Source organism: Lissotriton helveticus, chromosome 7 (genome assembly GCF_964261635.1).
Source record: "Lissotriton helveticus chromosome 7, aLisHel1.1, whole genome shotgun sequence".
NCBI lineage: Eukaryota > Metazoa > Chordata > Amphibia > Caudata > Salamandridae > Lissotriton > Lissotriton helveticus.
In genome coordinates, this window is record NC_136068.1 from 741312363 (window position 1) to 741329190 (window position 16828).

General features: G+C 46.4%; 1 protein-coding gene across 2 annotated transcripts in view; it reads right to left on the bottom strand.

Moving 5' to 3' along the window:
* Positions 1-16828, bottom strand: part of LOC144769074 (E3 ubiquitin-protein ligase RNF14-like) — a 189934-nt gene that overhangs the window by 145575 nt on the left and 27531 nt on the right. For both annotated transcript variants that reach the window (XM_078653074.1, XM_078653075.1), the window contains exon 4: positions 11983-12501. In XM_078653074.1, the coding sequence (XP_078509200.1) occupies positions 11983-12501 (519 nt within the window). The remainder of the gene's footprint in view (positions 1-11982; positions 12502-16828) is intronic.

A 16828-nucleotide genomic window follows, 5' to 3' on the forward strand; every position in this document is an offset into this window, starting at 1 on the left:
CTAGGTGCGTAGCTCCCGTTCCTTGGTGAATAATCCTTCATAAATCCTGCGCCACGGGGTGCTGTATCGCCCCTACATTTCGGATCCTGCTTCAGGACATCGCTCTCCACGATCGACCCAACTCTGAGGGCTCTGCGTGCACCGAGGTCTGAGCTACCGGCTGCTGAACTTTGCCCGGTATCTGCTCTGGAGCTGCCGTGAGCGGGTGGTCGGCCGCTGCTGCTCACGCGACCCTGGGGACTGCCACGGGGCTCTGGGCCGCATCGCAGCGCTGCAGCTGATATCCTGTTGGGACGCTGTGCGGGACCTGCGACGGAGGTAGGCGGCTGCCGGTGTCTCTGCCGTGAGCCCCCCCCCCCCCCCCCCTGCTGCTGGTAGCTCTCGCCGCTGGCGCTGAGAGGGGAACTGCTTCCCACAGGGCGGGAACGACTGCAGGGCCAGGCGGCCCCCCCCGAGCCGTCGCGCCGGCCCTCCGCCTGACTGCTGCTCCTGACCTGGGCGGCGCGGACTGTCGGCCGGCTGATCGGGGGTAAAAATCAGCCTCGTTGTCCCTGACGCTGCGATCACGAGCCGCATTTGCTGCGTAGGAACCCCCTGCATTGTCTCCAGAGTGAGGAGTGCTATCGCCTGTGTTGTGGTGCGTGGCGGCCATGCAGAGAGGCCCTGGACTGCTCCCCTGAGCGCCGCAATTCTGTGCAGCACCTTACCTCGTAAGGAACCGCCATTGCTCGCCCTACTGCTTGGGATCCTGTTGATTGCTGCGGCCACTGATACCCGGACCGCTTCTCCACCGGTACTAGGCGGAGAGTGACTACTATAGCGCTTGTCATAGCGCTTGGGGGACGTGCGGCGCTATTTACGGACTGCGCCTCCCTTGCGGTCCCTTGGGCGGCATCGCGTTCGCCGCTGCCAGCTGTGCCCTTTCCGAGTGGACTGTGCTCATTTAATTTGCAGGTGCAGACCGCCCTGTCATCTTGCTCCTTGGCCTGGAGGCCGTTCCCTGACGTCGCCATGGGTCGGACTGAGAATCGCCAGCCTAAGCTGAGCTTCGACAGCGTGAAAAGGGGCGCCAAATCGACGCAGATGTCTCCGGGACCTAGCGCGTCTACTCCGCGACCTATCCCACCTCCTACTAACGATGTGGACCTTACCAACCTGATTCAGGAGATGAGACAGGGCTTCGCCACTGTCGTTGAGAAGGTGGACGGAGTCACGGCCCGGCTGGATGCTTTGGTACACAAGGTCGACCGCCATGAGGAACGCATCACGACCGCGGAGCAGCGGATATCTGATAACACTGATGTCACCACGACCCATACGACGCAACTGGCCAGGATGGACAATTTGCTCCGGATTATAGCGGCAAAGAATGAGGACTTGGAAGCGCGCAGCCGCCGGAACAACATACGCATCACCAATGTGCCGGAGTCCACAGATACAGGAAGGATGGAACTGTACGTTGAAAAACTGCTCAGAGGCTCGATCGGAGAGGAGGTTTTCTCGCCTCAATTTATTGTGGAGAGGGCCCATCGCTCCCTGGCGCCTGTACCGAAGCCTGGCCTTCCTCCCAGGCCCATCATTGCTCGGCTCTTGAACTATCGCGACCGCGACGCTGCCCTCAGAGCGGCCCGGACCCAAAGATCGCTGCAGTATAACGGGGTTACTTTCTCCGTTTACCCAGATTTCACGCCGATGGTCCAGGATGAACGGCGCAAGTTCCTGCCGGTGAAGAAGAAGTTGCGGGAAGCCCAGATAGACTATGCTCTCTTGTACCCTGCGAAGCTTCGAGTCACCCATCAGGGTAAGCAACGGTTTTTCACCAACCCGCAAAAAGCAGAAGATTTCCTAAAATCGATACGGAGGGCACGCAGGGACGATAATGTTGCTGCAGTTGAACAGGAGGATGCTGACCTGCCTCCAGCACCACACGAAGACTGACCGTCCCTGTGCACTACGAGCGGAGTTTTTTTCCATGCCAGCTGGCTCTCACCCAGCGGCTCGGACTTCGGACATTGGGGTGATTCGTGAGCGATGGACCTACATGGACTCTGCACCCCTGTGGTAATGTACACCAAGGACCACTTTCTCGGCCCTAGTCTCCACCGAGGGCGGTACAGTTCTGGAGCTACGGACCGAGAAGTGGCTGTGCGCACTCTATGTTTTACCCCTACTGGGTGATCCCCATAGTCCTGTTACAGGTTTTGTTGTTCGTACTACTACAGTTGGGGGGGGGGAGGGGGGAGGGGGGAGGGTGGAGGGGGGCCCATTGCTTGGTTGTGTTTTTTGGAGTCGCTTTTGCGGTTGAAAGGGGGATGGGGGCGGGATTGTGAGGGTGGGATCCATGGCTTCTGGCATGTTTGGGATGCTGGGGTGGGTGGGGGGAGGTTGGATTTTACGAGGCTTCAGATGCTTGGACTGTATATTTGTCTGCTACACTGGTGTTTCTTTGGGTGGGGGCGGGGCGGCCGGGGCACTGTCATTAGGCCTGCTGGGACACTTTCACATATAGACTTTCTGCACCCATGGCGGTTTCGAATGCGAATACTAGATTGACGTGCTTATCGTGGAATGTCAGGGGGCTGAACAATGCTAAAAAATGCAGAAATGTCATTGCCTATCTGAACAGACATCATGTACAAGTTGTTATGTTGCAGGAGACGCATCTGCCTGCTCAGGGCACTGCCGCTTTTGCGACGAAATGGGCTAGCACCCGTGTTTTTTCCTCATACTCGACCTATGCCAGAGGGGTTGCGGTGCTTATTGCCCGCGGAGTGCCTTTTCATCGTCTCGGAGAGGCAATGGACAGGGAGGGGCGGTATGCTTTACTATGGGGGAGGATTGGCCGTGATATCTATGTTTTTGTATCTATGTATGCACCGAATGTTGATACTCCTGTTTTTTTTTCCACATTGTGGGGGAAGATTGTAGCTGTTGGGGCACGGCATGTTATATGGGGTGGTGATTTCAACCTCGCACTGGTACCCCCCGTGGATAGGGCGGATGGTGTCAGCTCCTACAAGCCCAGGTCCAGGGAGACGCTAGAGGGAATCATGGAGGAGGGTGGTCTCTTGGATGCCTGGAGACATCTGCATTCTCAGGGGCGGGAAGGGACACACTTTACCTCTCACACAGGGACATGGGCGCGTCTAGACTACTTCCTAGTTAACAGAGAAGCTGCTGCAGAGTTGCTGAGAGTAGAGCACCTTCCTAGAACCTTTTCCGATCACTGTCCTGTGTCTATGCAGTTCAACATTCCCGGATGGAACAATCCACGACCTCCGTGGAGACTGCGTCCTGATATACTCTTGGACAATGTTTTCTGCACTGAACTGGGGGAGGAGATAGCAGATTTCTTCCCTAGAAATAAGGGGTCGGTAGAGTCAGTTGAGCACATCTGGGAAGCTTTTAAGGTCACCATCAGGGGCTTCTGCATCTCCAAAAGTCATGGGGTGCTGCGTGATATCCTTCAGTCCATATCTACACTGGAACGCGAACTGCGGACTCTGGAACGCCGCATGATCACAGATTCTGACCCTCACTTACACGCCACCTTTAGAGAGACACTGTCAAAATTTGAAGAGGAGGCGGCCAGGGAGGTGAAGTACCGGGGCAAACACTGGGTGGCCCGGAGATATTGTGAGGGGGATAGGCCCGGGAAGGTGCTTGCTGCACTCACACGACCACCACGGGTGCACAACACTATACTGGAGCTTATTGATGACACCGGCACGGTTGTCAGGGACCCGGCAGAGATACTATCCACTTTCACAGCACACTACTCTTCACTTTATACCTCTACGGCACAGGTACACACTTCATATGCTACCTACCTTAATGATGTGGCGTTGTGCTGGCTCAGCGATGGAGACAGGGAGTTTCTTGCGGCTCCCTTCGAGCTGGATGAGATCCGTGAGGCCATCATGTCCCTTCAGAACGGAAAGGCGCCGGGGCTCGATGGCTTACCGGCCGAATTCTATAAAACCTATGTTGACATAATGGCACCGGTGCTCAGTGAAGTTTTCACGGAATCTCTGGCCGATGGGATACTTCCCTGCTCTATGCGTGAGGTGGCGATCACCTCCCTTCTGAAACCAGATAAAAACCCTGCCGCTTGTGACTCGTACCGTCCCCTGTCCCTTCTGAACTGCGATGTTAAGATACTGGCCAAAGTCTTAGCTACCCGGTTGTCGCTGCTCATGACCCGGATTGTCCTGCCTGATCAGTCTGGCTTCGTGGCAGGGAGGTCTACGTCCCACAATCTTCGCACCCTTTTTACCTTGCTTCGCACGGTCCACCCCGACACCCCTGTCGCTGCCGTGTTCCTAGACGCCACTAAGGCATTCGACTCGATTGAGTGGCCATACCTGTTTTCGGTTTTAGCCAGCATGGGTTTCCCCACATTATTTCTCTCTTGGGTTCGACTTTTATATACGGACCCGACGGCGAGGGTACTAATCAATGGCCGCCTATCACAACCAATTGCGCTCACCAGAGGCACCCGGCAGGGATGCCCGCTCTCTCCCCTGCTATTTGCCATCGCGGTCGAACCGCTCGCCTGTCGTATACGGCAGTTACACCGAGCGGGAGCAGTGCACTGCCTACAGCGGCAAATAGATGTCTCACTTTATGCTGATGATATAACGCTCTATGTTAAGCATCCCGAGACGCATCTCAATCCCCTGCTTCGGGAATTCATATTGTTCGGAGGGGTGTCGGGTGTCCACATCAATTGGGCAAAATCGCAGTTTTTCCCCCTCACTGATGCGGTGCATGCCTTCCCTCTCGATTACCCACTGGAGTGGTGTAGTGCAGATCTTAGATATTTGGGAATTCGCATATCTCGCGATAAAGATGAGACGCTCCGTGCCAATTATGGAGTGGCCGTGACCAAATTGACGGCTTCGGTGGACAGGTGGATCACGCTACCACTCTCCATGGCGGGAAGAGCCTCACTTATAAAAATGGTGGTATTGCCCCGCTTCCTATATCTTTTCCTCAATATCCCCTACTACCCTGGTGCCTTTTTCTTCAGGACGCTCCGTGCGGAGCTGCGCAGACTTTTCTGGGGCGGCAAGTCCCCCCGCTTAAACTGGTCGACGCTGACCCTTCCCTACGATCGAGGAGGTTTTGACATCCCTAATTTTGAAACTTACTACCAATGTGCACAGGCACACTTTGCCTACCATTGGATGGCTCCAACTCCTTTCATGCCGCACATAGCGGTGGAGGACTGGATTGTGCACCCTATACCACTCAACGGACTGCTACACTGTCCTGAGACGGCCATCACCACTGCGCATACCTCAGTTTCCTGCACATTGGATGCATGGCGTCGCATTGCTAGACACCTGTCGTGCCCGATGCCCTACTCTCCCAAATTACCGCTTGCTTATCACCCGCAACTATCTCTCTTGTCGGAACGAGGTTTCCGTCAATTATGTGGTAGGTTACTCATCGCCCGTTGGGGCGACCTGTTCCATGAGAGTAGTTTCAAGACTAAGGAACTGTTCTTTAAGGCACAGGAACACACCACCCTTGAACTCTTTTACTATATTCGGCTGCGTGCGGGGATGCGGGACATCTTACCTGACTATCCCAATGAACCTGAGACCCTAGCCCCACTGCATTTCCTGTTGGGATCACAAGACGGGACCCACTTGGTCTCTGGTCTTTACCGCCAAATCCGAAACGCGGCTCCGGAACCGGTCTCCAATGCTCGGCTGCGATGGGCTGCTGAACTTGCCCTCGATATCACCGATGAGCAGTGGAACTACTGTTGCACACTCACCGCTCGCGTTTCCGCTAGCAGCAGATTGAAAATTATTCACTACAAATTCCTTCAACGGATATACTATACTCCGGCTCGGAAGTATAGGTTTGGGCTGGCTGACAGCGACAGATGTGAACGCTGCCATGCCGACCATGCTGATTTCCTACACCTGGCATGGGCCTGTCCCCAGGTGGCTCATTACTGGCAGCTGGTTGTGGAGGCTATCGCGGAGATGGTGGGTGAGACGATGCCCGCTGACCCCTTGATCGCTATCCTCGGATACACAATGCACTTGCCTAGGGGATGCAGAAAATTTGTTGACACCGCCTTGCTCTTAGCCAAGAGACGGGTGGCTTGTCGCTGGGGCAGAGGAAGGGCGCCCAAATTTAAGGACTGGCTTACAGACTTGACTTATTGCCAAGACCAGCACACTACTTTTGCTGAATTGATACCCCCCTCTTGCAGGCCCAGAGATATTTGGGAACCTCTGAAGCACTACCTGCTCACGCGCTCGGATGACGATGCACGATCGGATGATCTGCCTCTCCCTCCTCAATGCCCTGACGTCCTTATTGGAACGCAACCTGTCAATCCCTCCTGATTCGTCTGACTTTCCTTGTTCCACGTGCACTCTCGTGTCCCTGCAGCGTCCTGAATGACCTAGGCCGCTCTCTATTGGCCAGACCCACACCCCCCTCATGATTGGGCATACATTTCCCCTTTTTTTCTACATCCACAGCACGCCTCACACTACTGCTAAGTGACACCCCGTTATACTTCATGCTTCTATGGGATGCACCTTTACAGTCCTCTGTTTCACTGGGTTGCAGTCCTGGACATTAGTTCCCCCATGGGCTGCGGCCTGCCTGACCCGCCTTGCTACACCACCCTTCATTGGAACTTTCACACAGTCTTATACAGCCTCATAGTTGTTACCTAAGTTGGGAAGTTTTGGTTCTTGTTTGACGATGAAAAACGAAAAAAGGAGAGGGATTTCATCTCTCTACTGCAACGCCCTGTTCAGCTGCTGCTCATCCTTGCTTGTCCTACGTCCCAGGCTGCAGAACCAGCGTATTGTATGTTTTCCTATACGCCGCCGGGCCCCCGGGATGCCGGCTTCTGGGCTGTGTACTGTTCATGATTTTTTTTGCTGCCGGCCTCCGGGTTGTAGGCGGATCGAGCTGTGTACAATACTCTGTTTTCTCCAATAAAGCAGTTTTGAACCCCAAAAAAAAAAAAAAAAAAAAAAAAAAAAATGTTCTCATATGATGTCTTCCTCTTTGTAAAATCATGGTAAATTAATAATCTTTCAATATAAATTTTGTTGGCTAACTGTTGACCACTTTCCATACTAGATTCGGGCCTATTTTTAGCCGCTTTTATGGATACCATACCCGTCTGACAGTCAATTTACTCTGGTCTAAAGATCCAGTGACGACTCGCACTCAAATGTAGGAGTGTTAGTAAGCTTCAATTCAGAATGGATTTGTACAGATCAACAATGTACCACGTATGTACTAATTGTTTAAAATGAGTATATCCTCAATATAAAGGCTCTTCCATTTACCATCTTTCTATCCATTTTATCATTTTATCTATTCATGTCTTGCAACTTTCAAGCGACTTAAAGACCTCTGATCTGATAATCTTTGAAATCCACTTCCCTCACGTGCTTCTGGATTAAATTGGATACTTGTTATTAACAGGTTTGTTCAAATGTGATTCTTTCGGACTAGGCCGCGTTCCATTGGCCTCGTAGCCAGTCTGCTGACTTATCACTTGGTGTCTTCTTGACTGGTGGTACAACCTTTCTCTTATGATTTATTAAGATTATTTGGATGACTACAAGCCTTTTAAAACAGTGATGTGCATACTGCTGAACAACAGACACTTGTATATCGAATAAAAAACACGCGGTGTCTGGGAATGTACCTACTGACAGTGATTTCGGTAAGCAGCTGTGTGAAGAAGGTTCCGGTTTGGGAACAGATAGCCCCCCACATCCACATTTTAACATATTTTCACCCGCTTCTACTCTCCTCCCCCCACCTCCCCCTTATTTCTCTCATCCTCCTATTTTGTTGTTGCTTTTTCTCCCTCGTAAGCCCTCACGGAAATCCGATTTCTTTGGTACAAATGCATAATTGAAATACAAATTGTTAGAAAGGGTATATGTCTCTATAAATGTAAAAGTTTTTAGGCATGTGAAACGCATATATGATGTTTGGATATCAGTACTGTTGTCAACTATGTGTTTCACTTGTTTTTAACATAATATATGTGTTGGTTGTGCTGTTTAGGTATGTCATTATCCATCTTGTGTTGTATCTTTTGTAGAGTTCTCACTAATCCTCAACAAATGAAGTGATTTATTCACTTACTGTGTCATGTTTTTGTGCCATTGTTCGTTTTCATGCTTTGTTTGTGCTATGTATGTACTTGTTAGGTATATATTTTTCTATTATCATCTTTGTTTTCAGCCCTGAGGAAGCTCCCAATGTGGGAGCGAAACGCGTTGGCGGATGACTTGCATGGAATGGTCTTAAACGTGAAATATTTTCTAATAAAGAAGTGACTATTTTCATGCACTTTGGCCTCCTGGACTTTGAGCTGTGCACCCCCAATTTGTTATAATCATCTCTTGATCTGGAGCACAGTAGTTCCATTCAACGGCTGGTGTAGGGGTTGACTGCACAGCAACCTGAGATTTAGGAACTGGCGTGAGGTGCGGCATTGAGGGCCCGCTGTTGCTGTTAGTTTTTTTTTTTGGTTCTGTGCTGAGTATTTAGGGCCAGATGTATCAAGAAACACTTTTGCGATTCTCAAATGGCGATTTTTAAGGAATCGCTATTTGAGAATTGCAAAATGGTATGTATGTAGAAATTCGCTATTTTTTAGCGATTTCTTAAAATTCCTTAATTGCAATTAGCAAATTGCTGATCTCAATTAAGGAATAATTTCCCATTCATTTCTATGGGCCAGGAGGCCCATAGGAATGAATGTGAAATTATTCTCAATTTGTGATTCGCAATTTGCTAATCGCAAATTGAGAATAATTTCAAGGGTGCAGGGGTGTCCAAAGAACACCCTGTTGCACCCCTGAAATAAGCATGGGTGCACATGTGGTGCACATACATGCCCTAAGGGCATGTATGTGCATCACATGGCACTTTGAAAAATGAAAAAATTGGCATTTTTCAGGAAATTCGCAAATTACCACCAACTTGAAGTTGGTGGTAATTTGCGATTCCTTAAGGACAATTAGCAATTTTTTTTGCTTCATACATTGCATTTAAGGAATCACAAATTTTTAGATTCCTTAAATGCAATTGCAGAATAAGGAATCGCAAATTTGCGATTCCTTATTTTGCACTGAAATTTGCTACATACGTACCATTTTGCTCAAATGAGTTCGCAAACGCCGAAATTCTGTGAATTTCGGCGTTTCCGAACCCATTTGAGCTTCATACATCTGGCCCTTAGTTCACAAGATGGTTTTAAGTTGTTCATTTAGTTTTCCATGAATTTTCATAAATTGCACATAAACGAGATAGAAGAATAACACTGTAGCAGGGAGTTTCATGTTTCTTGGTGCATTGGAACAAACAGGCAACTAGACCATGGAGTCCTGGCTTTCATCTAGTGAGGAAATAAGGTCTTGAGTCATGGAGAACGAAAGAAAGAATAGAACTGGAGCTTGTGCAGGACGCCCTTTCAGTTGTTGGATGGCTGAAGAGGATATGCCTTATTGCCATAGCTAATGATCCTGCCGCCAGGGCATAGTAAGTCAGCAGACACCTGAAAGGAATGTCAGCACCAGGAATACTATATATATGTGGAACAAAGCAACATAATAAGCCATATAAAACTGTCAGACCCCGCTCTAAATCGATATCTTTGGTTTGCAAGAGTTTTGGTCGACTGGCTGCTCCCACTGTTCTAGCCTTGTGGAGCTGGCGGCAGCGTTTGGCCAAATCCTGGTCATGCTAGAACTATGTTCCTGGTTGTGCCATTAGCGCAGAAGGTTAGCGTTCTAGCGGTATCTGCAGGCCGCCATTTCAGGAGCGCGAGAATTCTTCTCTGCGCACTTCAACTGATTTTCCTCGGCGGCAAGACGTTCCTCCTTGCGCGCCTTCAGTTCGTATCCTGACAAGGGTTTCTGTTAGCTATTTCTCGTTTCCTGAGTACACAGAAAACAGCTAGTTGTTCAACGCTGTTTGCTGAGCATATTTTTGAATATTTAAAACCTCCGCTTAATTCCGCAATTGCCGCTTTGTGTTTTCAAGCGGTTTCAAGGTTTAGTCTCTACAGCAGCTCCCGCGTAGCATCCAGTATATTCCCCGGGAGTTTTTGGAAGAAGCTATAATTCTTCCGTGTTCAGAATCCTGAATTTCGAAGAGGCATGCGGAAGGAGTCAGTTCCGTTTTGGCAAGGTTCCTGAGTGAAGAAGACAACTGGTAGGAGAGTCTAGTTGTATTTCTTTGTGAACAAACTGTGACAGACATTTAGTACAAACCTTCCAGATTTAGAATATCACAGCCAGTTCATTCTAGAAACTGTAACAGACATTTTGATGCATACAGAGTCCTGAAAATTACAGTCTACAAAAGAAAGAATGTTCCTTACCAATTTGGATTCCAAGTTGCTGAACCCACCTCCAGGTTACTAGTCTGCAAGTATATAAGGGTATCTAATGACATGCATATAATTGTTACCAATGTATACCATCTTTAATTCATCACTTTGATTCTACAAAGACTACTCCCTTTGGTTTGTCGAGTTTGGGTTCTACAGCATTCTAATTCCTTTGGAACATAATATAGAGAGCAGCTAAAACCACTCAGTATACAGGTAGGACTCATGTAGGACGAAGTTAGTTCAGTTCCAAATTATAAGTAGAACTGTATTAATGATGTGCTAACTCTTGCAGGTGAGACCAGACCAGAAATACTGAAGAGTCTTGGTGACACCAGGGTGGCAGTCTCTCTTTTTTCATTCCACTTCCCCTTTCCCTTACTCTTCTGGACTTAGAGAAATCCAGGTCTAGGGGAGTGGGGGAGTTGGGAAATTCTCAGCTGAAAGTTTCACCTTCACGCCATCAGCTTCCACGGAAACTCAAGGAATTCAGGTACACTCTGTGACAAAAATAGGCCAAATGGAGAAGTCTCTAGAGAACACACACGAGTCATTATCTCCCTCTGTGGAGGGCAATTATTACTTCAATAGGCCAATAAACTATTTACAAGCCTTCCACAAGGCTCAAGTATTTGGTTGACTCTCAAGCGGTGCACTCCCTTTCCCAGTGTTTAGAAAATCATAATGTTGATCCTAGATGAACGCTAGTATAGAAGTACAAGTGTCCCTGGGATATAGCATGAATCCAAAGTTGTGAGTGATGGACGCAAAGAGTTCTCTTCTCTCCCAAATTTACCTTACCCGAAGAAAGTGTGACACATTCCTGAAGCCAATCTGTCCCTGCATGATTGTACTGCTTGAAAATGTTTTAGTTTACTAAGAAAAAGCACTGAAATGGAAGACAAACATGAGAACAGGAAAAGAAATGGTGGACAAGAATAGATTGCAGTTAGGGTGGATCAGGAGGGCTGTTGTCTCATGAAGAACCTCTTGACTAGAAGGGGACTAGGGACTGGGGGACACAAGGCAGGTGGAGACAGAAAGGACCATTAGATTACAGCTGAGTACAAATGAAGGGGGGTGTCAAGTCCACAAGTGAAGCAGATTTAAAGCAAAGGCGTTAGGAGAAGTAAGTAAGTTGGATTTTGAAAATGTGTTAATTGAGTTGGCTATGCAAGGTTAAAGTCAAAATCAATCTGGACAAAGGTGGCCTTCCTCCGAAAAAAGGTATTTGAGGGGGGGGCAAGTTCCTTGACCGACAGTGATTACAATGATATTGGGTACGTTCTTGAGATAGTCCCATACCACACATTATTTCAATGTTAACTTATGTCTTCCTGGGTGCTTTCATAAGGATTCAGTTTTAAGGTGTTGAATGTAACAGATGGTCAATTAATGACTTCATTTCGGATCCCACTACCTATTTGCATTGTTTCTTCATATAGTAAGCTAGAGATTTGGTTGACCTGCACCTTTGACACAAATAAAACACAACAGCCCTTATCAAAGAGGTAGGCCTTGTCCCTGAGATATAAAAATATAAATAATAATACACTCCTACAAAAGACAGATGTTACCTGAGAAGGAGTAGCAGTGGAGTCGCATGTGGGTTCGGGACAGCTGAGACGGTGCACCAGACCCTCCTTGATTCGCATTTCGAAGTACTCCCTTAGACAGTCTTTACAGTAGACATGCTGGCACACCTTAAACTGTGTGCAGTCAACGCCAAGCTTTTCTGAGAAGCAGATATTGCACGTGTATGGTTTGCTCTGGAAGCTCCTCAACTGCTGAGCCTGATCAAAGTCCAAAATATCCCTTATCAGTCTGTCGAGTGACTCAGCCTCTTGCATAGCTCTTTCGTCAAGGACCGCACAGTTTGCAATCGCGCCACATAATGATGTACTTGCCTCTTCTTTTTTTTGTGCCTTATCTCCCTGACGGCAGAGCCCAGCACCGTACACTGTGACTTCATATGGGGATGTGATATTCAGGTGCTGTAGAATCTCTTCTTTTAAAAATTGCATCCAGGTAAACAAAACTACCGAGCCTTTGTTCTCCTCCCACAAACTGTCCAACTGCTTGCAGAGAGATGAGAGCTAAAACAAAAAAGAAAGTTCTTACAAACTATAGCACGCTCAATATTGCCACTTCATTATGTTTAGTGTTTGTAATCCTATAAACCAGTGGTACAGGGAACATTTCTATAAACCATTTTCATATTTACTGACATGCTCCTCTATCATTACCAGCTTAAAATCCTGTGTAAGAGGTACTACTGGCAGTCCATGGAATACCATGGACAAACGTATAGAAATGTGTAACCACATACGGTGTTGCAATATAAGTGTCTATCATGCGCAAACCAGGAATTAAAACCTGACAATGTTTCATGAGGGTGATACACCTGGAGTTGTTGAAGCCCACTGTGTGATTAGAGGGAACTTTGACTCAATTACAACATATTCACTGGCAAACAAATATACAGACAAAGACTGCTAACTTTAAAGGCATGTACGAACAATTAATTCATATATGGTTTGGCCATACAATTCATTAATCACTGATATCAAAAGAATAGCACCATTATTAGTACAAAAATATTATCATTTATTTATTCTCAAGTTTCCGAATTTACAAAAACAATTTCAGGCATTATTCAACTAATGAAAAAACACTTACATGCAGAAAAATGATTAATGAAAGCCCCTTACTCATCTCTTCCCATGCGTGCACAAACACAAAGACACACATACACATACATAAGGCACGCTCTGTTTCTAACACACATTAAAAGGAACAATGTCTGGTCAAAAATATAGCTAAGATAGTGGTTAATCCAACTTTCCTGGATTTAAATACTGTAGTCATGGCCAACAGAACCAAATAAAACATGCTGATGTGTACATTTCGGTTGATCAACATCAATATAGATGACCACAAGACACACAACTTCATCGCCATACGTTAACTAGGAGTTGGCATATCACTGCAAACAAGTATTTTCATTCCACTATGTAGAAATGGTCTGTGGCCCATGTATAACCACTGTCCTTCATCAAGATTCAGGAAATAATAACTAATTTAAACAAGTGGCTTAGTATTAGATTCATACATTCAGATACGCTACTGGTGGACACACTTCCTTAATATGAGGCTTTCTTTCCTTATCTTAAAAATGCATTTTTAGGCCACGCCTAGGCAGTGCGCATGCGCTGTCTTCGAAACATGTTGTATTCACTATATGGGCTATAAGCCCACCCATAGGTTTGCTATTTGCTGGCGTCATTGTCACTCTTCTATTCTATGTATTTATGGCATGCATTTGTCATGCCTCTGGCAGAGTTTATCCCATACAGAGAGCAGTGATCAACTACAATCTCGCTCCACCAGCTATAATTATACCATGTGTTTTCCTAACTACTTTTTTTTGTTTGCTGAGCAATTTATATGATCGCTCCTCCTTTCTTTTAAGGTCGTGCTATTTTTCTTCTGAGGAATTCGCCCATAGCACCCCCTTTACCACCTCCTGTCTGTCTCTGCCAGTTATTTTCAGTGCTTCGGCTCCACTCACTGGTTGCGGTTCACTTAGTCTCCCCGTGCTGACCCCTCCCCCCCCCCACCACCTCCTGCCCGTCGCTGCTTGTTATTTTCAGTGCTTCAGCAAAGAAGAACAAGGCCATAAAAGGACGAGAAAGGTTTTTAAATGGGTATGGTGCAGCACAGATTTGGCCTGTAAGTAAAATACAATCTCCCCAGATGCTGTGCTAACAGTAAACTGCATTGAGAAACTTTGGTTCTTTACCTAAACAAGTAAATGCAACCTGTGCTCTTCATCTGAAATGAAAACTGCAGAAGCGAGATGGTTCTTTAACAACAACCACATTTCTGTGTATTTCTAGGTGGTGACAGGGTTTGTATTGGGTTTAGGAAAGGCCACCAATGTCACACCAAGAAGGGGCAAGTTTATTTGAAAGAAGCAAGTTCTACACCAAGGTAGGTGCACCAGTGTTCCCTGCTAGTGTTTTCCTAACAACCGACTTCTAAATACAGTTGCATTCTTGGAGAAAACATGTACTGCCACTGAATCGCAGCCATGCTAAGTGTCCGCCGCATGAAGTGCACCTCTGTCAAAGAATTTGTTCATTTTTTTGGTCCGTTAAATAGCTATCTGTCTGAAAACCATTATTGTTTTTTTTTTGTTCAACCTCTTCAGAGGATTTAATGTTGTAGTTGTCTAAGGTATACAAGCATTTGCATTAACCCCTTGACCGCTGTGCAAATTCCGCCGCGGTGCTGGGGAAATAATGAGTGGGCGGGTTTGGACGGCCCCCAGCCATCCTCCGCACACGTCCACTATGACGTCCGACGCATGCAAGGGGTTAAAAAGATACCACAAATATTATGAGAATGAAACAATTGTAATGATGCAGGATAAACATCTTTTATGGCACCAAATAAATCATGCAGTCAAAGCACAATTTCAAATGGTCACCTTATTTTTCACAATTAATTAAGTCCACTGTCCGCACCGACACCACTTCTGCCACAGTGGCTTTAGGTACTTGTACAACTTTTTTACTGAGAGGTTAGTTCTGCTTTTGCTGTTAGCATTCTCCTACAGCAATTTGCAATCTCCATGTGTAATTGCTTGAGATGTGCTGGAGAAGAGAAGGCAGCAACACACGTCAGCAGTCACAATTCAAATGTCGTACAGTGACAGAACCAAGTAGAAGGCAAGATTACCACAGTGTGTGATTTATCTACTTTACCACTTTGCTCTTTTGTATATTTTGGCCTAAAATGCTCGCTCAGATGGCCTAGTCCATTAAATAATTGTTGCTGCTGAATATTTCTGGTATGTAACGTTTACAACGAAATTTTTACAACGCACTACCATTACAACGCAGGCATTACCACGCATACCATTACAACGCATTGCGCTGGGGGGCGCTCTAGGATAGGGGATAAGTTTAATTTTCTATCCAACACCTTCCCTAGTGTCCACGGGGACTGGAGTTGGAATAGAAAATTATACTTACCACTATCCAGCACCTCAAAGCGCTATGCGTTGTAACGGTATTCGTTGTAAATACCGCGTTGTAAAGGTATGCGTGGTAAAAGTATGCGTTGTAACGTCATACATCCAATATTTCTGAATGTTGGCAACCTTTTTGTACAGTGGGTATAGCCTAACACTCTCATGTATGTGTTCAACTGCTACACACTCTGTCCTGTATCTTGTACCCTTGGCCATCATGTATTTAATGTGTTTTCTGGGTGATTTTCACCTTTTACACTGAAATGGATGCTTTAATCATGTTATTGCTTTTGAACATGTACACTGCAAGCAGGCATTTTAATTATCCACCTATGCATGGTGTAAGCAGTGTGAGTTAACTTAATAATACTGGTACTATAGCTTGACATTTATGCTAATATCCAGGCCTACCCGCAGGTCAAAGATATTACTGTTGGCAGGCTTACGTTCCATAATAGATTAATTTGCTCCATAAAATATATATTTTTTAAATCGCCATATGTTTGTTTGTTACTCTTGGGTCTCTGGATACTCTGTGATAGTATGTATTTATGGATTTGATCCTTTTGTTATTCTACCAATGCTTCCCTTGGTTGTTGGCACAGTGTAGATAGATATTAATAAGAAATTGAAAAGAGCTATAAATACAAATCGTTACCTAAAATACTGATGGTTGCAGTGATGTCCTGAAGGCCTGCATTTTCTGCAAAACAGTAGCAAATTGATCCTTTGCTAATTTCATGATCTCCTCTTGTCTCAATTCTAAATATTAAAGTTATTACGTCCAACCATACAACAGGTAGGTGGTATTCGTGAAGAAATATTGAAAGGGCAAAGCATCAAGGAATTGCAATTTCAAGTTCCTTTTAAAAAGAAAGATTTTTCAAAGTTCTTTGTTTACATTGTCAAAATGTCCGTTTTTTTACTGCTGAGTTATATGTTTAACATTACACAGTTATTTTCATATTATCACAATGTGCTGGACGCACTAGAATCCATCTATCCACGCTCCTTTACAGGTAGGTGGACAGTCAGGTTACCACATTTGTTGCGCCCCGCAAACACAGCACAAGTTGGCTTGATGAACTCCATAAAGCATGACATGCAGTGAATGCTCATGCTTTGTGTTCCTGCATTTTTTTATAATAGGCCACAAACGTTGCAGTTGATTATCATTTTCTTCTCTCAACCATGCCACTGTTTTACTATTTTGGGAAAGTAGAGTTTCGGGCAAAGCTTTACTTTCAGTGGCAGCTAGTAGGGAACAAGGGTGGAGGGGCGGGCGGGGTTGTAAACAACAAAATCATTTTTATCTTAAAACCACTTTCCACTTCACAGCTGCTGTCTCTCATCCCTCGTCTCTCCTCCGCTTCTCTTCCTGACTC